The following is a 24,709-nucleotide window of genomic DNA, read 5'->3' on the forward strand; positions in this document are numbered from 1 at the left end:
GGGCGGGGACGGGATCGGGTTTAGGTAATACTTGTCCCGCTATATATATAATATGTATAATATATGTAAAATAATTAGTAAATGATTAATAATATTGTATCATATTTAAATTTTTACTTTAATTTATGTTATGTATGTGATGATGATTATATAAATTTTAAAATTTAATTTTATTTATTGGATTTTAATAATTACAGGGGCGAGTACCCGCAGGAGCGGATTAGGGTTGAACGTTTTACTACCCGCGAATAGAAGAGGGACGGATTCTATACTGGTTGTTGTACGGCAGAACGGGGTCGGATAAAGCAAAAACTCACCCTACCCGCCCCGTTGCCACCCCTAGTTTTGTGTACACATTAGCCAATTAGATCGAGAGATATAGTGAAAAATAACAAAAAAAGTTAAGATCTAATTACATTCACATTCAAACTTTTTATCTATTTATGTCTATTATAATAATTTTAAAATTTATTTTACTAAACATAGTTATATTACTTATACTTATTGAAAATCACTTTTAGTTTGATTTACTGAATTTTTTTATAATTTTTAAAAATTATATTTTGAAGATCAATTTTGATAAACTACTTACAAAATGAAAAGTTAAAAATTTTTTCAAATAGACTAATAGAGCAAACATGTGCTAAATAGCTTGAAGTCAAATATTATACAAACTTAAACAAAAAATCCTAAAATAATAAAACAAAAATACAAAAAAATGGTTATAGGAAGAAATATTCTTTATTATATTATCAGATGTAACTTTTTTTAATATGGTATAATAATAGGATAAGATAAGATATAAAAAATAGAGATATAGAATTTAGTATTTTTATATTAATGATAAAACAGAAAAAATTATAGAAATTTAATTTATTTTTATTTAAAAAATTCAAAAAAAATATGATAATAAAAAATATAATTATAAAAAATTAACAAGAATAATAAAAGAAAAATAAAAAATAAATTGTATTTTTTGTTAGTATCTTTGTGTCCTTTATATCAGAATAAACACAAAATATACTAATTCAGTATCTCTTGTCACAATATCTTTATCTATATTTTATCTGTTAAATATAATTTTCTGTCTCATGTTTCTATTACAGTATCGCATAATTCGCATTCCTATAAATAAACATAGCCTAATTGACGTTCACTATTTTTATTGTATTATTGATTAAATAATCTTATATGCAATCCTAAACTAGTTATTTTGTTTGGACATGGTGAACGAACCCGGCCCACACACTTACCCAACCCGAGCCCCAGAAACCGCAGAGCCTACCCTCCCTAATTCAAACAACCTCACCCTTTAAAGTTTAAACATAACTCTCTCACCTAAGCTGCTGAACACCAGAATCTAACTCCCCAAAGCAAACATCAAAGTTCGTTAGAATAGCCGGACGCTGCTGCAGCTCCGCTGTTGACTGCGACCATGCTCGCTGCGTTGCTCCGGCGCTAATGGAAGGAGGACCCTCGCTATCTAATCATGGACGCTGTTGCAGCTCTGTTGTTGAAACGATGCCACTGCACTTTCTTCTTCTATCTTCGCTGTTGTTTGCACAAGGTATCCCTTTTCTTTTCTTTTCTTTTCTTGTTTCTCCCCTTTGCTGCTCCTTTCATATTGATGCTTCCGCTGTGTATCTTTGGCTCCGTTGATGGATTCTTCAACATATATATATTTTTAATTTTTTTTTGTATATTTTACTTTATTTATCCTTCATTTTGCCATTTGTCTTCAAGCAGGTTGGCCTTAGTGGCTCTGGCGCTTCCCTGTCAAGTTGGTGTCTCTGCTAATGGGAGGAGTTCTCCTTGGCTTCTCTGCATTGATGAGTTTCCTGAGCTTGGCTGAAGATTCCCTGTCTTCATTAGATTTGTTATCGTGTGAGCTGAGCTTGCCCTGATTTTTCTTGCAGTTCCATCACCCCTGTTTTGCTGTGCTCTGAGAACGCTGCATCTGTGTTGATCTCGAGGCATTCTTTGGGTGGTGGCCTCCACTTTACTGGTATGCTTCCTCTTTTAACTGCCTTTGATTCTATTTGCTCTGTGGTATCCCTGGCTTTCTTGTACTCTAGCTTGGATTATAGTGCTTAGAGGCTCTGCTTTTAGATTGTGAAATATTGCTGCATTTCTCGTCTTCCATATAGCCCAGATCATGTGCCCCATGCTGCTCCATCTGTCATCCCTCTCTTCTTTGCTCCCTTCCTTGAATTTGTGCCAATTCTCTCTCATCCATTCTCCCATTCATAATACTTTCTGCTTGCATTAGCTATTCCCATCTTGAAGGACGAATGCTACTTTCAACTTGATCATTTATCGTGAGAAGATATTATCATTCCACTTTTAATATAACAAAGAATTAGACAAATTTGATATACATTTTTTTCCACGCGTATTTGATACTCCTGGCATAATTAGAAACTGAGAGAGAATAGCTCAAAGACTTTTAAGATAAGCATTGGAGACTGAAACTTTACAAAACATGACTACCATTGAGTCCCTTGACCTTTCTCGCAACACTTTCACTTCAGTTCCATCTTGGCTTGTTGAGTTAAAAACACTTGTCTACCTTGATCTTTCATTTAATGAATTAAGATCGATGGAATGTTCCATTTCATCTATTTTAAAAAATATGTGTCACCTAAAAAGGTTATATTTAACAGGAAATAGACTCCGAAAAGATTCCATTGGAAAGTGGAAACAATGATTTGTCTACCTGCATGAGACATGATTTAGAGAATCTTGATTTAGGTGGAAATAGATTTAATGCTCATTTGCCATCTTGGTTAGGACAACTTGAAAATCTAGGCAACCTTTATCTTGAAGGAAACCTTTTTTATGGTATCTTTCCATCTTCTTTTGGAAAATTACTGAAATTGAAAAATTTATATCTATCTAACAACAAGTTAGAAGGAGGCCTTCCAGATTCCCTGGGACAACTAGTAAATTTACAAGTTGTCGAATTTTCAAATAATTTTTTTAATGGAACCATCAGTCAAAATCTTGGACAACTAGTAAATTTAAAAGTTCTTGATGTCTCAAATAATTATTTGAAGGGAACCATTCCTCAAAGCCTTAGCCAACTTATAAATTTATATGTTCTTAATGTTTCAAATAATTATTTAACGGGAATCATTCCTCAAAGTCTTGGCCAACTTGAAAATTTACAAGTTCTTGATCTCTCAAATAATTATTTGATGGGAACCATTCCTAGAAATCTTGATCAACTTGTAAATGTAACTAGCCTTCATTTTTCAAATAATTTTTTAAATGGCTCCATTCCAAAGGGACTTAATCAACTTGTAAATCTGCATACACTTGATCTTTCAAGGAATAAACTAGATGGGAGAATTTGTATTGATTTTCAAAAACTTGTGAAACTATCATACTTGGATCTATCATCAAATAAATTGGATGGAACCATTACAGCGGAAGAAAGGTGGCCTTTGATTATCTCAGAAGTGTCGTATCTGAATCTCTCCCATAATCAAATGAGTGGCTCGCTTCCTGAACATATTGGTCATATAATGCCCAATTTGAAGTACTTGCTTCTTGGAAATAACCTCATAAATGGTTCAATTCCAAAATCATTATGCCAAAATGACCAGTTGAGTATCCTTGACCTTTCAAAGAACAGGCTATCTGGTAAAATCCCCAATTGTTGGAAGGATAACAAAGCATGGGAAGAAATAAATTTGTCATCCAACAAACTCTCAGGTACTTTTCCAAGCTCATTTGGGAATCTTTCCTCTTTATCATGGTTGCATTTGAATAACAATAGCCTTCATGGAGAGTTTCTAGCGTCTGTGACAAATTTACCACAGTTGTTGATAATGGATCTCGGAGAGAATCAACTTTCTGGCACCATTCCATCATGGTGGACTGCTAACACATTTTCCTCACTACAAATTCTAAGGTTGCGAAATAACATGTTGAGCGGTAGCATTCCTTCACAAATATGCCAACTATTATCGCTTAAAATCCTGGATCTTTCTCGCAACAATTTAAACGGTCCAATACCTTGGTGTATAGGCAATCTTCGAGGAATGACTCTTAAGAGTCCCACTTTGTCTCCTACTTCACCAGTTGCTGGGTATCCCACTTTGCCTCTTGCTTCAATTGTTAATGTAGGTCGTTTTTTGTCTCGCACTCCATCTCATTTGTCTCCGCCTCCACCATTTTTGTCTCCTCCTCCACCTCCACCTCCACCTCTACCTCCACCTCCACCTCCATATCTACCTCCACCTCCCCCTCCATCTCCTCCTGACACTCCAAAAGATTGGCAAACTGAGGATGTCATAGAAGTCATGGAAGGAAGAGAACTTGACTACATAAAAATCTTGAAGCTTGTAGTCATCATGGATTTGTCCGAGAATAATTTGGTTGGCTCCATTCCAATAGGAATAACGATGCTCAATGGATTGCTTGGCTTGAATCTATCAAACAATCATTTGACGGGAGAGATCCCTGAGATGATAGAGAATATGGAATCACTTGAATCCTTTGATGTTTCAAGTAACCAACTCTCAGGCACAATTCCAAGCAACATGCCAGCTTTAACATCACTAAGTCATTTAAACTTGTCATATAATAACTTCTCTGGACCAATTCCCACAGATAATCAGTTTTTAACTTATGATTCATCGAGTTATGCTGGCAACCCATATCTTTGTGGATTTCCTCTACCCAACAAATGTGGTTATTCACACCAAGTTTATGGGGGAAGTGAATTTGAAGATGAAGACAGCAACTTAGATAAGTTGGAAAAGTGGTTGTTCTACTTTGTCATTGCAATTGGCTTTGCAACTGGGTTTTGGGGAGTTATTGGGACTTTGTGGTTCAAGAAAACTTGGAGGCATGCTTACTTCAGATGGGTGGAAGATTTAGCTGACACGATCTATGTCACAACTGCAATAAGAATGGCAAAATTGAAGAAGTGGATGATGATGATGAGAAACCGTGTTGTTGTTTGATCATGTGTGTGTTTTTATTTTTATTTGAGGCATCAAAAGTGGTAATAAATTAAGGAAAATGAAACATGTTTGACGTATATGTATGTATATGTACGAATTTGAAATATAGATTGTCATTTGATGTTTAATCTCCTGAAAGAGCCTCTGCATAAAACAGAACAACATATGTGACAAAGTCATTAAACACTAAGTCATTAAACAATATATTTAAATTTAATAAATTATAGGTTCTTAGAATTTTATCAAATTTTCAATAAAAATCTTTGTAGTTTAAAAGTTTATAATTAACTTCTCATGTTAGATACAAAAATTTTCGATTAGATTCCTAATAATTAACAACAGGTGCTGTTAAAAAGAAAAAGAAACATTCTTAGAAGAACATAAAAGCAGTATGAGAAATGCAAAAGTGTGTAATGACTAAATCATACATATGCTTCATGTCCAGTTTTTATAAGACTATTAAAATCTGTATATTGGAATATGCATATTTCTACACGTACATATCATAATAAATTCATTTAATTGTGCGTTACCAAAAGCTGCTTGATCATCCATGTTTGATTTCATGATTTGTATGATTATCATTGTTGTTTATACATTTTAAAAGTGAAAGCATTGGTTTACCTCAATTTAATTTGGTCCATCGAAAATGCTCCTTCTATGTTATTATTCATGCTAATTTAACTTAATTTTTAAAAAAATTTATCTATCGATTTTCATTTTTTCCCCTTCCATTATTTGGTGCTTGCATTGGCTATGCGTATCTTGAAGAAATGCTACTTTCAATTTGTTCTGTTCGCATTGACACATCTGAATCTGATAAGATCATGTTCTATATGTATTTTATATTGAGAATAATATCTCTTAAATAAAAGTGAAATTGTTAGTTTGAAAATAACACAAGGATCAAATAAAAAGGAATCGAAAATAAGCATCGAGTGTTGTTGGCGTAAGAAGAGGGGATAGAGTCAATGAGTCGTTGGGTTAAGGGACCACACACATGCAAAATGAAAAGAAAGAGGGACATCCATCTCAGATTGGTACACATATTTTTCCAATAATTGCAAACTCACAGAGACTTGTTCAAAGTAGCCTCAAAGATTTGGAGACAGGGACCGAACCACACATGCAAGAGTTGACTCTTGGTCTTGGAACATAAAGGTTGGGTTCATTTTCCATTGTGCTTCTTCCAAGAAAGTAACCATTATTATTCATGACTTGTTCATGATGAGTATGTATATATATAATGTGATTGAGAGAGTCGAGTGAAAGGCACTAACAAATCAGATATCATCAATAATATCTATTTATATTCCACTGAAAATGAGAGTTAGATACCAAAGTGTTACTGCATGCACAGTATTGGTACTTGTGGTGGTGGTGGTTGAAATTGCAGAGTTATGCATTTCTGCAAATTCAACGACTCTCCTCCACCCTTCCTGTGTTGAAAGAGAGAGGCAAGCTCTTGTGAAGTTCAAAGCATCCCTGAATGATTCATCAAACATGCTTTCCTCATGGCATGGCGATGACTGCTGCCGATGGAAAGGGATCGGTTGTGACAATGTTACCGGTCACGTTGTCATGCTTGATCTCGCTACTCCTTATGTGAAATGGTCGAGATCCGTGCCACAAACTGAATACCTGCCGGAAAACTTTGTTCATCATGATGAGTTGGTGTCAAGTGAATATGACTACGATTTCAGCGATCAATATTTGGAAGCAAGGAATGTTAATTCGTCCCTACTGGAACTGGAATACTTGACTCATTTGGACTTGAGTGGAAATAACTTGTATTGGAGTCCCATACCGATGTTTATTTGTTCTATGCAACGCCTGAGGTATTTGTCCCTCTCTCGTGCTTATTTAAGTGGGAGAATACCCAGCAATCTTGGAAATCTCACCAACTTCCACTTTCTTGATTTGAGTGACAATGAATTTTCACGAGACAGCAACATCAATTGGATTTCTCAACTGCCATTGCTGGAACACCTTGATATGAGCTCTAATTACTATGCGTTTCAGGTATTTGTCCTAACTTATTACTTGGATGGTTAATAATTTGTGGACATGACAAAGTTGCTTCTTGTTCTTCGCTCAGGTTGATCACACCATCAATGCTCCAAAACTTCAATTCCTAAGTCTTGCCGGCAATGGACTTACACTGTCAAGTCCAAATGCTTTACAAAACATGACATCTCTTGTGTATCTTAATCTTCAACAGAACGATCTTTTTTCAATTTCATCTTGGCTTGGCAACTTCAAGAAACTTGGGTATCTTGATCTTTCCGGCTGTGGGCTTCATGCCCCAATTCTAAATGCTTTGCAAAATACAACTTCCATTGAATCTTTGAGCCTTTCTGGGAACAACTTCGACTCTCTTCCATTCTGGTTTCACAAATTTGAGAAACTTAAGCATCTTTATCTTTCATCTAATAACTTCCAGGGTCCAATTCCCAATGCTTTACAAAATATGAGTAGCATTGAGTCCCTTTGCCTTTCTCACAATTCTTTTACTTCAATTCCATCTTGGTTTATTGAGTTAAAGAAACTTGTCTACCTCAGACTTTCAAGTAATAAATTAACATCGATGGAATGTTCCATTTCTTCCATTTTGGAAAATATGTGTCACCTAAAAAGGTTAGATTTATCAAGAAATAGACTCCGAATATCCATTGGAAATAATGATTTGTCTACCTGCATTAGACATGATTTGGAGAATCTTGACTTGAGTCAAAATGGATTTAGTGATCAATTGCCATCTTGGTTTGGACAACTTGAAAATCTGGGTAGCCTTTGTCTCCAAGATAATTTTTTCTATGGTTCCATTCCCTCTTCTTTTGGAAAATTACTAAAATTGAAAAATTTATATCTATACAACAACAAGTTAGAAGGGGACCTTCCTAATTCATTGGGACAACCTGTAAATTTACAGGTCGTCGATCTTTCAAAAAATTTATTTAATGGAACCATTACTAAAAATCTTGGACAACTTGTAAATTTACGACTTTTTGATGTCTCAAGTAATTATTTAAGGGGAATCATTCCTCAAAATCTTGGAAAACTTGTAAATTTATAGATTTTTGATGTCTCAAATAATTATTTAAAGGGAATCATTCCTCAAAATCTTGAAAAACTTGTAAATTTACAGCATTTTGATGTCTCAAATAATTATTTAATGGGAACCATTCCTCAAGATATTGGAGAACTTGTAAAGTTACAATTTCTTGATCTCTCAAATAATTATTTGAAGGGAATCATTCCTCAAAATCTTGGACAACTTGTAAATTTACAGACTCTTTATGTCTCAAATAATTCTTTAATGGGAACAATTCCTGAAAATATTGGACAACTTGTAAATTTACAATTTATTGATCTCTCAAAGAATTATTTGACGGGAACCATTCCTACGAGTGTTGATCAACTCGTAAGTGTAACTAGCCTTAATTTTTCAAATAACTTTTTGAATGGCTCCATTCCTAAGGGACTCAATCAAGTTGTAAACCTGCATACACTTGATCTTTCAAGAAATAAGCTAGATGGCAGAATTTGTATTGATTTTCAAAAATTTGTGGATCTATCTTCAAACAATTTGGATGGAACCATTACAATGGAAGAGAGTTGGCCTTTGATTACTTCAGACATTTGGTATTTCAATTTGTCCCATAATCAAATCAGTGGCTCACTTCCTAAACATATTGGTGGTATAATGCATTATTTGGAGAACTTGATTCTTGGAAATAACCTTATAAATGGCTCAATTCCAAAATCATTGTGCCAAAATAAGCACTTGAGTATCCTTGACCTTTCAAAGAACAGAATATCTGGAAAAATTCCCAATTGTTGGAAGGATAACAAAGCATGGAAAGAAATAAATTTGTCATCTAACAAACTCTCAGGGGCTGTTCCAAGCTCACTTGGAAATCTTTCCTCTCTCTTTTGGTTGCATTTGAACAATAACAATCTTCAAGGAGAGTTTCTAGCATCTGTGAGAAATTTGACACAGTTGTTGATTATGGATCTCGGAGAGAATCAGCTTTCTGGCACCATCCCATCATGGAGTACGAACATACTTTCTTCACTACAAATTCTAAGATTGCGGCAAAACATGCTAAGTGGTAGTATTCCTTCACAGATATGTGAACTATCATCACTTAAAATCTTGGACCTTTCCCGCAACAATTTAAATGGTTCAATACCTTGGTGCATACGCAATCTTCGAGGAATGACTCTTCAAGTTCCCACTTTGCCTCCTACTTCACCTGTTGCTGAGGCTCCCGCTTTGCCTCCTGCTATACCTGTTGAGGATGCAGCTTTCGATGCACCTGCTCCTGAGACTCCTGTAAAAAATTGGCAAACTGAGAATGTCAAAGAAGTCGTGAAAGGAAGAGAACTTGACTACATAAGAATCTTGAAGCTTTTAGTCCACATGGATTTGTCCGAGAATAATTTGGTTGGCTCCATTCCGAAAGGAATAGCATTGCTCGACGGATTGCATAGCTTGAATCTATCAAACAATCATTTGATCGGAAAGATCCCTAACAAGATAGGGGATATGAGATCACTTGAATCCTTTGATGTTTCAAGTAATCAACTCTCGGGCACAATTCCAAGCAGCATGTCAGCTTTAACATCACTAAGTCATTTAAACTTGTCCTATAATAACTTCTCTGGACCAATTCCCACAGAAAACCAGTTTCCAACTTTTGATTCATCGAGTTATGCTGGCAACCCATATCTTTGTGGATCTCCTCTACCCAACAAATGTGGTTATTTACATGAAGATCATGGGAGCAGCGAATTTGAAGATGAAGGCAGCAACTTAGATAAGTTGGAAAAGTGGTTGTTCTACTTTGTCATTGTAATTGGCTTTGCAACTGGGTTTTGGGGAGTTATTGGCACTTTGTGGTTCAAGAAAACTTGGAGACATGCTTACTTCAGAGGGGTGGAAGATTTAGCCGACACGATCTATGTCACAACTGCAATAAGAATGGAAAAATTGAAGAAGTGGATGATGATGAGAAGCCGTGTTGTTGCTTGATCATGTATTCATGTGTGTGTTTTTATTTTTATTTTGAAGAATCAAAAGTGGAAATAAATTAAGGAAAGTGAATGATGTTTGATGCATGTATGAATGTATGTGTATGCATGAATTTGTAATAGAGATTGTCATTTGATGTTTAATCTCCTGAAGAACCTCTGCATAAAACAGTACAACATATCTAACAAAGTTATAAATTGAAGTTGTGTTAATAGCTCCCTTCTGCAACTCACCTCTTTTGATGCTCCAATTTTCTTAAATTCCTTTTGATGTAATTTTCTCTGAACCTTGATTCAATGCAGCAGTAACTTCCATTGGCCTGAGATCTGGCCTCTGATGTTGTAAGTGTTGCAAAGGTTGGTTAATCAGAGATTTAGAATCTTTCTTTTTTCCTTTTGGTGGCTTTGTATATATAAAGAAAGTAAATAAGAAAAACCATAATTCAAACATACCATTAAGATTTGTAGTATGTTTGGATGAAAATCAATTGTAGATATGTTTAAATCCAAAACATGCTAAGAATAACAATCTCTATGCATTTAGCCACAAAAAAAAAGATCAGTTGAATCAACAAAATGAACACTGATTCGATCATAAAAGAAGCATACCATCTGAACGATGAAAGACAGATGGAATTATTGACTACCCCCTTCCACTTCTCTGGTTTCTGTGGCAATTCTCAATTGCTTACTTGTAAAAGGCAATGATAATGATAATGGTGTTTTCAATCTTTTCCGCTCTCTGCTCCAACATTGTGGTGGTAGCTCATTCTAAGTCTCAACCAAATCATTGTCGATCCGGTTATTGAAATGATGGTGTATTTCAAGGCCACTCATGTCAAGTATGTGTACCTCAAAACAAGAAGTTCCATTGTACTCAAACCGCATCAAGTGGCCATGATCCAGAGAATAATAAGCAGCAAACTCTTTCCAACCCTTTTCAACTAAAATCTGATCATCATGCTGAGTCCAATGTACTTTCCATTGAGTGCCATCTGGAGGCTTCAGGTACACTGGATTTTTCACACCACCACCATATTTGCTAGTGAACTTGTGTGGTATATCTTCTGCAGTGCAAATGAACCTGATGTTATTATGTTAGTAATTATAATAATCAAAACTCATGAGCATAAAGATAAATTAAAGAGTGATGCCACATCTCCCTCTATCTATGTCACACTATGTAATTGAGATTAAGATTCAGTTATATCTTTCCAAGTTTGTTAGATGTGAACTAAAACTACTAATTAGTCACAAACATTATAGTGTATAAATTATGTATTCATTGCACTTCAATACTTGTGCTATTCATTTTAGTTTTTTCACAATCAGCAAAAAATCATCTTCCATGGTTTTCATATGACTCTAATATTTCCTAATGCTGATTCAAAAACCAAGCATTCTGTTGAAGATGTTGGTGCAGCACTGCAGCTTTTATCTTTTGTTGGTTAGTTGATATTAATAAACTGAATTTCTCTAATTCCTTGATCAAATGCATGGACACAAGAAGGAGCATTGAACAATCCATTTTGGAAAACTTTTCTTCTGATTATGCATTTTTCACATTCAAATCCTGTAGTGATGAAACATTGAAACCCACCTAGCATCATTTGCCAGAGCAATATTTAATTCAGTAAAACAGTTTCCTCTGTTCTCACTTCTCAGCATATAACAAACATGCACATTAAACATCCATTCAAGATCTCATGCATGGAACCAGTAGATTACACGAATATAAGAATATGTTGTAAGCAAATTATATAAGAACAAGAATTACTAATAGAATATACTACATGAGTCACTACTGAAAACTTCCCATGGGAATATGCATATATTTCATGAGTTGCATTTTCATGAATTGGATTCATAACCTGTAACAAGGTGATAAAACATGAAACAACAGTAAAACTCTTAACCTATGAATACATCATTGGGACACACAAATAAGGGCTGGATAAGGTAGAAGTGACATAGTAGCAATTAACGTTCTACGTACATTTGATTCTCTTGTATGATTATCATTGTTGTTTATATTTTCAACAATGCTAGGAAACAACTCTAGATAAACAAAGAATCAGCCAACTGGTCAGAGGCACCGGTGACTTTAACCGGATGTTGCTACTGATAGGTACACGGATGTTTAGATGGTTTTGGATATGATTTCTATGTTTTATGTGTTACGCATTAATAAAACATAATTAATTATATGGAACCAACTAATGAATGATCAAAGCATCTGTTCCGTGATTCTCTCCTATCACCAGCGTATCTTTCCTCATGTTTTGAATGTGGTCAACAATAATTTAGAAAACAAATTAAATTATAAATTAATAAAACTAATTATAATTAATTATGTTGTTCCATTCGTGGCTGATTATTAGTTAGTTCCATATATTTTTCCTTATATTTTTTAAAAGTGATTGCATGGATTATCTCAATTTAATTTGGTACATCGAAAATGTTCCTTTTATATTATTCATGCTAATTTAACTTAATGTTACTAAAGCTTTATCTATTGATTTTCATTTTTTTTCCTCTTTCGTACTTAGGTCTAGTTTGGTAAATTTAAAAAATTTATTTTTTGTAGTTTTGAAAAATTAGAGATGATTTTCAAAATGGTGAGATATTTTTCTTTTTAAAAAATTGAAAAACTTAATAATAAGATCATGTATTAATAAATATATGAATTTATCCCTAACTAATTATTGATGCCAAAAATTTAACTTGGTTCATCAAATGATTAGTTTACTCATTCATTTATTTAAGCAAGTGTCGAAATTTCGAATATTATTTTGTGTACATATTAGCCAATTAGGTTGAGAAATATAATGAAAAATGACAAAAAAAAAATTAAGGCCTAATTACATTCACATTCAAACTCTTTATCTATTTATGTCTATTATAATAATTTTAAAATTTATTTTACTAAACACAGCTATGTTACTTATACTTATTGAAAATCACTTTTAGTTTGATTTACTGAAATTTTGTTTATAATTTTTAAAAATTATATTTTGAAGATTAATTTTGATAAACGACTTTCAAAATTAGAAGTTAAAATTTTTTTCAAATAGACTAATAGAGCAAACATGTGCTAAATAGCTTGAAGTCAAATATTATACAAACTTAAACAAAAATCCTAAAATAATAAAAACAAAAATACAAAAAAAATGGTTATAGAAAGAAATATTCTTACTATATTATCAGTATTAGAGGCAACTTTTTTTAATATGGTAATTAAGGCTGCATTTGTTTCTAATAACAGAATAAGATAAGATATAAAAAATAGAGATATAAAATTTAGTATTCTTATATTGATGATAAAATAGAACAAATTATAGAAATTTAATTTATTTTTATTTTTTTCATTCAAAAAATTTAAAAAAATAATAATAAAAAATTAATAAAAATAATAAAAAAATAAAAAATAAATTGTATTTTTTGTTAGTGTTTTTGTGTCTTTTATGTCAGAATTAATACAAAATATACTATTTCAGATCTCTGGTCATAATATTTTTATCTATGTCTTATCTGTTAAAAATAATTTTATGTCTCAATATAATTTTTATCTGATATCTGTAAACAAACACAGCTTAATTGACGTTCACTATTTTTATCGTATTATTGATTAAATAATCTTATATGCAATCCTAAATTAGTTATTTTTTGGACATGGTGAACGAACCCGGCCCACACACTTGCCCAACCCGAACCCCAGAAACCGCAGCGCCTACCCTCCCTAATTCAAACAACCTCTCCCTCTAAACATAACTCTCAGACTCTCACCTAAGCTGCTGAACACCAGAATCTAACTCCCCAAAGCAAACATCAAAGTTTGTTAGAATAGGCGGACGCTGCTGCAGCTCCGCTGTTGACTGCGACCATGCTCGCTGCGTTGCTCCGGCGCTAATGGAAGGAGGACCCTCGCTATCTAATAATGGACGCTGTTGCAGCTCTGTTGTTGAAACGATGCCACTGCACTTTCTTCTTCTATCTTCGCTGTTGTTTGCACAAGGTATCCCTTTTCTTTTCTTTTCTTTTCTTGTTTCTCCCCTTTGCTGCTCCTTTCATATTGATGCTTCCGCTGTGTATCTTTGGCTCCGTTGATGGATTCTTCAACATATATATATTTTTAATTTTTTTTTGTATATTTTACTTGATTTATCCTTCATTTTGCCTTTTGTCTTCAAGCAGGTTGGCCTTAGGCGGTGGCCTCCACTTTACTGGTATGCTTCCTCTTTTAACTGCCTTTGATTCTATTTGCTCTGTGGTATCCTTGGCTTTCTTGTACTCTAGCTTGGATTATAGTGCTTAGAGGCTCTGCTTTTAGATTGTGAAATATTGCTGCATTTCTCGTCTTCCATATAGCCCAGATCATGTGCCCCATGCTGCTCCATCTCTCATCCCTCTCTTCTTTGCTCCCTTCCTTGATAATACTTTCTGCTTGCATTAGCTATTCCCATCTTGAAGGACGAATGCTATTTCAACTTGATCATTTATCTTCCTTATTGTTGGTATCTTGAGAGTATCATAATAAAAAATGCTATTCGTACACTAAAATTAGCCACCAAAATCAGCCACCAATGTATTTGTATATAAATACATGTATAGTTTTATTTATTTTCAATGTGTATTTATATTCTAACATATTTTATACTAGTAGCTGACTTTGGTGACTGATTTTGGTGTACACGTAGCATAGTCGTATCATAATAGAATATCTTCATTCATTGCTATTAAAAAAATAAAAACAAAATTAACGAAAGAGTGGCATCCATCTCTGATTGCTACCTACTTTGTTTTCTCGTGTTTATCAAGGAAGGAAAAAAATAAATACAAATCATGTCAAAAACATCTACGTATTGATTTAAAGAGTGACAAGGATATAGCAAAGAATAGACAAATTTGATATACATTTTTTTCCATGCGTATTTGGTACTCCTGGAATAATTAGAAACGGAGAGAGAATAGCTCAAAGACTTTTAAGATAAGCATTGGAGACTAAAACTTTACCACACATACTCAAGACTCTTGGAACGTAAATGTTGGTTTGATTGATTATTCCATTATCATGATTATGTATATATAATGTGGTTGAGTGAGTGGAGTGAAAGCCATTAACAAATTAAATATCATCAATTATAGCTATTTATATTCCACTGAAAATGGGAATTAGATACCAAAATGTTGCTGCATGCGCAACAATGGTACTTGTGATGGTAATGGCTGAAATTGCAGACATTTGTGCAAATTCAAGTACTCTCCTCCACTCTCCGTGTCTTGAAAGAGAGAGGCAAGCTCTTGTGAAGTTCAAAGCATCCCTGACTGATTCATCAAACATGCTTTCCTCATGGCATGGCGATGACTGCTGCCGATGGAAAGGGATAGGTTGTGATAATGTTACTGGTCATGTTGTCATGCTTGATCTTACCACTCCTTATGTGAAATGCCGGAGACCTATGTGGGAAGGAGAATATTGGTTAAGAAGTGATGATGAGGACAACTGTGACCTTTTAGGCTATCAACATTTAGAAGCTGGGAATGTTAATTCATCGCTGCTGGAACTGGAATACTTGACTCATTTGGACTTGAGTGGAAATGACTTCTATCGGAGTCCCATACCCATGTTCATTGGTTCTATGCAACGCCTGAGGTATTTGTCCCTCTCTGAAGCTGGTTTTGGCGGGAGAATACCCAGCAATCTTGGAAATCTCTCAAACCTCCACTTTCTTCGTCTGAGTTTTAATGGATTTTCACCAGACAGCAATATCAATTGGATTTCTCAACTGTCATTGCTGGAGCACCTCGACATGAACCAGGCTTACGATGGAGTTCAGGTGTTTAAACATGCTTCCGTTATATCTATCTGTTGTCCTAACTTATTACTTCGACGGTTAATAATTTGTGGACTTGACAAAGCTGCTTCTTCTTCTTCCTTGCTCAGGTTAATATTACTAATCTCACCATCAGTGCTCCTAAACTTCAATTCCTAAGTCTTGCCGACATTGGATTTAGTGTGTCAAATTTGGATGCTTTACAAAACACGACATCTCTTGTGTATCTTGATCTTCGTTGGAACCATCTTTTTTCAATTCCATCTTGGTTTGGCAACTTCAAGAAACTTGAGTATATTGATCTTTCAGGGTGTGGGATTTATGGCCCAATTCCAAATGCTTTCCAAAATGCAACTTTCATTGAATTTTTATACCTTTCTGGGAACAATTTTGACTCTCTTCCATCCTGGTTTCACAAGTTTGAGAAACTCAAGCATCTTTTTCTCTCATATAATAACTTCCACGGTACAATTCCAGTTGCTTTACAAAATATGACTACCATCGAGTCCCTTGGCCTTTCTAGCAACTCTTTGACTTCAGTTCCATCTTGGTTTATTGAGTTAAAGAAACTTGTCTACCTCGATCTTTCATTTAATAAATTAAAATCTAGGGAATGCTCCATTTCATCCATTTTGGAAAGCATGTGTCACCTAAAAAGGTTATATATAGCAGGAAATAGACTCCGTAAAGAATCTATTGGAAACAATGATTTATCTACCTGCATTGGACATGATTTAGAGATTCTTGACTTGAGTGAAAATGAATTTAATGATCATTTACCATCTTGGTTAGGACAACTTGAAAATCTAGGCAATCTTGATCTCCAAGATAATTTTTTCTATGGTCCCATTCCCTCTACTTTTGGAAAATTACTGAAATTGAAAATTTTATATCTATCAAACAACAAGTTAGAAGGGGACCTTCCTGATTTCATGGGACAATTTGTAAATTTACATGTAGTCGATCTTTCAAATAATTCATTTAATGGAACCATTACTCAAAATCTTGAGCAACTTGTAAATTTACAACATTTTGATGTATCAAAGAATTATCTAACGGGATCCATTCCTCCGAGTCTTGGTCAACTTATAAATCTAACTAAACTTGATTTGTCAATTAATAATTTAAAAGGAATTATCCCTACAAGTCTTAACCAGCTTGTAAATCTTAATTGGCTTGATCTTTCAAGGAATAAACTAGATGGGAGAGTTTGTATTGATTTTCAAAAACTTGTGAATCTATCATCCCTGGATCTGTCTTCAAACCATTTGAATGGACCCATTCCAGGGGAAAAAAGTTGGTCTTTGTTTATATCAGAAATGTGGTATTTGAATATCTCCCATAATCAAATCAGTGGCTCACTTCCTGAACATATTGGTCATATAATGCCCAATTTGAATAACTTGCTTCTGGGAAATAACCTCATAAGTGGTTCAATTCCAAAATCATTGTGTCAAGTTGATTTGAGTATCCTTGACCTTTCAAAGAATAGACTATCTGGTGAAATTCCCAATTGTTGGAAGGATAACATGGCATGGGAAGAAATAAATTTGTCATTCAACAAACTCTCAGGAGCTGTTCCAAGCTCATTTGGGAGTCTTTCCACTCTGTCATGGTTGCATTTGAACAATAACAACTTTCATGGAGAGTTTCTAGCATCTATGAGAAATTTGCCACAGTTGTTGATTATGGATCTCGGAGAGAATCAACTTTCTGGCACCATCCCATCATGGAGTGCGAGCACATTTTCTTCACTACAAGTCCTAAGATTGAGGCAAAACATGTTGAATGGTGGCATTCCTTCACAGCTATGCAAATTATCATCACTTAAAATTCTGGACCTTTCTTGCAACAATTTAAATGGTCCAATACCTTGGTGCATAGGCAATCTTCGAGGAATGACTCTTGAGTCTCCTACTTCACCTGTTGCCGAGGCTCCCACTTTGCCTCCTACTTCCCCTTTTGTTGAGGGTCCCAATTTGTCTCCTGCTTCATCTACTCCAAGTCCCGCTTTCTCCGCTCCTCCAAGTCCCGCGGCTTCTTCTCCAATAGATTGGCAAACTGAGGATGTGATAGAAGTCATGAAAGGAAGAGAACTTGACTATATAAGAATATTGAAGCTTGTAGTCATCATGGACTTGTCCCAAAATCATTTGGTTGGCTCCTTTCCAAAAGGAATAACGTTGCTCGATGGATTGCATAGCCTGAATCTATCAAACAATCATTTGATCGGAAATATCCCTAACATGATAGGGGATATGAGATCACTTGAATCCTTTGATGTTTCAACTAACCAATTGTCGGGCACAATTCCAAGCAGCATCTCAGCTTTAACATCACTGAGTCATTTAAACTTGTCACACAATAACTTCTCTGGACCAATTCCCACAGATAACCAGTTTTTAACTTATGATCCATCCAGTTATGCTGACAACCCATATCTCTGTGGATTTCTTCTACCCAACAAATGTGGTTATTCACATCAAGTTAATGGGACCACTGAATTTGAAGATGAAGACAGCAACTTAGATAAGTTGGAAAAGTGGTTGTTCTACTTTGTGATTGCAATTGGCTTTGCAACTGGGTTTTGGGGAGTTATTGGGACTTTGTGGTTCAAGAAAACTTGGAGGCATGCTTACTTCAGATGGGTGGAAGATTTAGCCGACACGATCTATGTCACAACTGCAATAAGAATGGCAAAATTGAAGAAGTTGATGATGATGAGAAACCGTGTTGTTGTTTGATCACGTGTGTGTTTTTATTTTTATTTTGAAGAATCAAACGTGGTAATAAATTAAAGAAAGTGAAACATGTTTGATGTATATGTATGTATATGTACGAATTTGAAATAGAGATTGTCATTTGATGTTTAATCTCCTGAAAGAGCCTCTGCATAAAACAGAACAACATATGTAACAAAGTCATTAAACAATATATTTAAATTTAATAAATTATAGGTTCTTAGAATTTTATCAAATTTTCAATAAAAATCTCTATATTTTAAAAGTTTATAATTAGCTTCTCATGTTAGATTCAAAAATTTTTGATTAGATTCCTAATAATTAACAGCAGGTGTTTTTAAAAAGAAGAAGAAAAAGAAACATTCTTAGAAGAAGAACATAAAAGCAGTATGAGAAATGCAAAAGTGTGTAATGACTAAATTATACATATGCTTCATGTCCAGATTTTATAAGACTATTAAAATCTGTATATGGGAATATGCATACTTCTACACGTACATATCATAATAAATTCATTTAATTGTGCGTTACCAAAAGCTGATTTATCATCTACGTCTGATTTCATGATTTGTATCATTATCATTGTTGTTTATATATTTTAAAAGTGAAAGCATTGGTTTACCTCAATTTAATTTGGTCCATCGAAAATTCTCCTTCTATGTTATTATTCATGCTAATTTAACTTAATTTTAATAAAATTTTATCTATCAATTTTCAATTTTTTCCCCTTTCATTATTTGGTGCTTGCATTGGCTATGCGGATCTTGAAGAAATGCTACTTTCAATTTGATCTGTTCACATTGACACATCTCAAGCTGATAAAATCATGTTCTATATGTATTTTATGTTGAGAATAATATCTCTTTTATAAAATTGAAATTATTAGTTTGAGAAAAACACAAGGATCAAATAAAAAGGAATCGGAAATAAGCATTGAGTGTTGTTGGCGTAAGAAGAGGGGATAGAGTCAATGAGTCGTTGGGTTAAGAAAGAGGGACATCCATCTCAGATTGGTACACAGTTTTTTCCAACACGTATTTGTTACTCCACCAATAATTACAAACTCACAGAGACTTGCTCAAAGACTTGGAGACTGCTGGGACCGTACCACACATGCAAGAGTTGACTCTTGGTCTTGGAACGTAAAGGTTGGGTTCATTTTTCCATTGTGCTTCTTCCAAGAAAGTAACCATCATGATTCATGACTTGTTCATGATCAGTATGTATCTATTCTTAATATATAAAAGTAGATACATAAGCATGCACCATATTATTTCTAAATTATTCCTCTTATTCTACTAACGTCATGTCAGTAATATTGCTTACGTGGCAAAATTTTAGAAACAACTAATTAAATATTGCCAAATTTTAACTACTCAAATCTTGCCAAATCAACTTCTATTTTCAAATTAAAAAAAAACTAAAAAATAGAATAAAAAACAACAAAACACAAATTAATATTTACCCCAAAAAAACCTCTAAAAACCAAAGAGTTCATTACTTTTCTCATGCTTCTCGCCTGAAAACTCCTTATTCTTCTCATGCTTCTCGAAACCCTCTTCTTCTTGGCACCTCTCCGTACCAAGATCCTATTTCCTCCATGCTCTTCCGGTATGAGCCATTGAGTTTTCCTCGAATCAAATTTTACTCTTCTAACCAGACCAACTAAGAAAATTTGTCCAACGAAAAAAATTTGTGCCAAGTATTTTCCTAAAGATTACAACATTGAGGTAATTTTATATAAGAAATTAAATGTAGATATACTTAACCTATCTTTTATCTTTTTTATTCATAAACTTATTCTTTACCAGTCGTTTATGCTTGCAGTACTTGATTCCATATCAATGGCATTTCAACAAACTCATGAGAATATATCTTCTATAAAGTAACCATTGTGCTTCTTCCAAGAAAGTAACCATCATTATTCATGACTTGTTCATGATGAGTATGTATATATATAATGTGATTGAGAGAGTCGAGTGAAAGGCACTAACAAATCTGATATCATCAATAATATCTATTATATTCCACTGAAAATGAGAGTTAGATACCAAAGTGTTACTGCATGCGCAGTATTAGTACTTGTGGCGGTGGTTGTTGAAATTGCAGAGTTATGCATTTGTGCAAATTCAACAACTCTCCTCCACCCTCAGTGTCTTGAACGAGAGAGGCAAGCTCTTGTGAAGTTCAAAGCATCCCTGACTGATTCATCAAACTTGCTTTCCTCCTGGCATGGCCATGACTGCTGTCAATGGGAAGGGATCGGTTGTGATAATGTTACTGGTCATGTTGTCATACTTGATCTCGCTACTCCTTTTGTGAAATGCCGGAGACCTATGTGGGAAGGAGAATATTGGTTAAGAAGTGATGATGAGGACAACTGTTACCTTTTAGACGATCAATATTTAGAAGCTGGGAATGTTAATTCATCGCTGCTGGAACTGGAATACTTGACTCATTTGGACTTGAGTGGAAATTTCTTCTATCCGAGTCCCATACCCATGTTTATTTGTTCTATGCAACGCCTGAGGTATTTGTCCCTCTCTCGTGCTTATTTAAGTGGGAGAATACCCAGCAATCTTGGAAATCTCACCAACCTCCACTTTCTTGATCTGAGTGACAACGAATTTTCACCAGCCAGCAACATCAATTGGATTTCTCAACTGCCATTGCTGGAGCACCTCGACATGAGCTCTATTTACTATGGGTTGCAGGTATTTGTCCTAACTTATTGCTTGGATGGTTAATAATTTGTGGACATGACAAAGTTGCTTCTTGTTCCTCGCTCAGGTTGATATTCTTAATGTCACCATCAGTGCTCCTAACCTTCAAATCCTAAGTCTTGCCCACAATAGACTTAATGTATCAAATTTGGATGCTTTCCAAAATGCAACTTCTATTGAATTTTTGGATCTTTCTTGGAACAATTTTGACTCCCTTCCATCCTGGTTTCACAAGTTTGAGAAACTCAAGCATCTTTTTCTTTCATCTAATAACTTCCAAGGTACAATTCCGGATACTTTACAAAATATGACTAGCATTGAGGTCCTTGACCTTTCTGACAACTCTTTCACTTCAGTTCCATCTTGGTTTGTTGAGTTAAAGAAACTTGTCTATCTCAGTCTTTCAAGTAATAAATTAACATCCATGGAATGTTCTATTTCATCCATTTTAAAAAATATGTGTCACCTGAAAAGTCTATATATAGCAGGAAACAAACTCCAAAAAGAATCCATTGGAAACAATGATTTTTCTACCTGCATTAGACATGATTTAGAGAATCTTGACTTGAGTAAAAATGAATTTAACGATCATTTGCCATCTTGGTTAGGACAACTTGAAAATCTAGGCAACCTTTATCTCCATGATAATTTTTTCTATGGTCTCATTCCCCCTTCTTTTGGAAAATTACTGAAATTGAAAAATTTATATCTATCCAACAACAAGTTAGAAGGGGGCCTTCCTGATTTCATGGGACAACTTGTAAATTTACATGTCGTCGATCTTTCAAATAATTCATTTAATGGAACAATTACCCAAAATCTTGAGCAACTTGTAAATTTACAACATTTTGATGTCTCAAAAAATTATCTAAGAGGATCCATTCCTTCGAGTCTTGGTCAACTTATAAATCTAACTAAACTTGATTTGTCAATTAATTTTTTAAAAGGAATCATCCCTACAAGTATTAACCAGCTTGTAAATCTTAATAGGCTTGATCTTTCAAGGAATAAACTAGATGGGAAAATTTGTATTGATTTTCAAAAACTTGTGAATCTATCATACCTGGATCTGTCTTCAAACAATTTGAATGGACCCATTACAGTGGAAGAAAGCAGGCTTTTGGTTCTCTCAGAAATGTGGTATTTGAATCTCTCACATAATCAAATCAGTGGGTCACTTCCTGAACATATTGGTCATATAATGCCCAAATTAGGGTACTTGATTCTTGGAAATAACCTCATAAATGGTTCAATTCCAAAATCATTGTGCCAAGTTGATGATTTGAGTATCCTTGATCTTTCAAAGAACAGACTATCTGGTAAAATCCCCAATTGTTGGAAGGATAACAGAAAATGGGACGAAATAAATTTGTCATCCAACAAACTCACAGGGACTTTTCCAAGCTCATTTTGGAATCTCTCCACTCTGTCATGGTTGCATTTGAACAATAACAGTCTTCATGGAGAGTTTCTAGCATCTATGAGAAATTTGCCATATTTATTGATTATGGATCTCGGAGAAAATCAACTTTCTGGCCCCATCCCATCATGGAGTGCGAACACATTTCCTACACTACAAGTCCTAAGATTGCGGCAAAACATGTTGAATGGTAGCATTCCTTCACAGCTATGTGAACTATCATCACTTAGAATCTTGGACCTTTCTCGCAACAATTTAAATGGTTCAATTCCTCGGTGCATAGGCAATATTCAAGGAATGATTCTTGAGGGTTCTGCTTTATCTGCTACTTCATCTATTGCTTCTGGACCTGCTCTTCCACCAGATTCTGATTGGCAAGCTGAGAATGTCAAAGAAGTCGTGAAAGGAAGAGAACTTGACTACATAAGAATCTTGAAGTTTTTAGTCCACATGGATTTGTCCGAGAATAATTTGGTTGGCTCCATTCCGAAAGAAATAACATTGCTCGACGGATTGCATAGCTTGAATCTATCAAACAATCATTTGATCGGAAAGATCCCTAACAAGATAGGGGATATGAGATCACTTGAATCCTTTGATGTTTCAAGTAATCAACTCTCGGGCACAATTCCAAGCAGCATGCCAGCTTTAACATCACTAAGTCTTTTAAATTTGTCCTATAATAACTTCTCTGGACCAATTCCCACAGAAAACCAGTTTTCAACTTATAATTCATCGAGTTATGCTGGCAACCCATATCTCTGTGGATATCCTCTACCCAACAAATGTGGTTATTTACATGAAGATCATGGGAGCAGTGAACTTGAAGATGATGACAGCAAATTAGATAACTTGGAAAAGTGGTTGTTCTACCTTGTCATTGCAATTGGCTTTGCAACTGGGTTTTGGGGAGTTATTGGGACTTTGTGGTTCAAGAAAACTTGGAGGCATGCTTACTTCAGATGGGTGGAAGATTTAGCTGACACGATCTATGTCACAACTGCAATAAGAATGGCAAAATTGAAGAAGTGGATGATGAAGAGAAACCGTGTTGTCGCTTGATCATGTATTCATGTGTGTGTTTTTATTTTTATTTAGAAGAATCAAAGGTAGAAATAAATTAAGTAAAGTGAATGATGTTTGATGCATGTATGAATGTATGTGTATGCATGAATTTGTAATAGAGATTGTCATTTGATGTTTAATCACCTCTTTTGATGCACCGATTTTCTTAAATTCCTTTTGATGTAATTTTCTCTGAACCTTGATTCAATGCAGCAGTAACCATACCACAACTGTTATGTAACTATACACTTAAAAAGTTAACTAAATTTGTATTTTGAAGAAATTAAATAAGAAAAACCATAATCAAACACACCGTTAAGATCTGTATTAAAATCAATTGTAGACCTGTTTAAACTTCTTAAGAAACTGACTAAGACCAAGAATATCAGTCAATTGAATCAGCAAAATGAAACAATGATTCAATCATAAAAGACATTCCATCTGAACGATGAGTGACAGATGAAATTATTGGCTTCTCAATGGATGTACCTCGAAACAATTAAGAAGTTCCATTGTACTCAAACCGCAACAAGTGGCCATGATGCAGAGAGTAATAAGCAATAAATTTGGTCATTATATGAAGAAATATTATGAGTATTGAATAAAACTTTTTTTAATACAATAATTAAGTTTTTTTTTTTGACAGGTAATACGATAATTAAGTTACTTTCATTATTTTTATTTTAATTTAAATAACCTTAAACGCAATCCTACTAATCTAGCTTTAATAATTAGGATGCAAGTTGTTGGACCTACAGGATAATAATTTCCTTCTTGGTCTATATGGTTTGTGTTATTGCTCTGTGGATTTGTATTGTTGTCTCTTGTAACTCTCACGTCCCTTGCTGGGAGCTTGTAAGCTCTGAACTATATAAAATAAAATTAAACAAAAAACCTTGATTGATTTTGTTCATTA

The 24,709-nt window shown here is 34.4% G+C and overlaps 3 protein-coding genes and 1 pseudogene across 3 annotated transcripts; all 4 read left to right on the forward strand.

The window, feature by feature from the left end:
• Window positions 1–1,347: 1,347 nt before the first annotated feature.
• On the forward strand, window positions 1,348–18,912 carry LOC107471797 (receptor-like protein EIX2). The gene is given in 5 exon segments (XM_052255222.1): window positions 1,348–1,567; window positions 1,747–1,984; window positions 14,216–15,847; window positions 15,955–18,508; window positions 18,511–18,912. Coding segments are annotated over 3 exon segments (3,333 nt in total). The 5' UTR covers window positions 1,348–1,567; window positions 1,747–1,984; window positions 14,216–15,175; the 3' UTR covers window positions 18,618–18,912.
• LOC107471802 (LRR receptor-like serine/threonine-protein kinase GSO1) lies at window positions 1,462–5,103 on the forward strand. Its single transcript, XM_052255754.1, is given in 5 exon segments — window positions 1,462–1,556; window positions 1,917–2,005; window positions 2,457–2,698; window positions 2,700–3,236; window positions 3,381–5,103. Coding segments are annotated over 5 exon segments (2,556 nt in total). The 3' UTR covers window positions 4,974–5,103.
• LOC107471801 (receptor-like protein EIX1) lies at window positions 6,297–10,078 on the forward strand (annotated as a pseudogene).
• Window positions 18,913–20,621: 1,709 nt separating the features above from the next.
• Window positions 20,622–23,908, forward strand: LOC107471799 (receptor-like protein EIX2). Its single transcript, XM_016091293.3, has 2 exons — window positions 20,622–21,299; window positions 21,376–23,908. The coding sequence occupies exons 1-2, from the start codon at window positions 20,622–20,624 to the stop codon at window positions 23,788–23,790; spliced, it is 3,093 nt and encodes a 1,030-aa protein (XP_015946779.1). The 3' UTR covers window positions 23,791–23,908.
• The last annotated feature ends 801 nt before the right edge of the window (window positions 23,909–24,709 follow it).

The sequence above is a fragment of the Arachis duranensis genome, chromosome 10, assembly GCF_000817695.3.
Source record: "Arachis duranensis cultivar V14167 chromosome 10, aradu.V14167.gnm2.J7QH, whole genome shotgun sequence".
Classification (NCBI taxonomy): Eukaryota; Viridiplantae; Streptophyta; class Magnoliopsida; order Fabales; family Fabaceae; genus Arachis; species Arachis duranensis.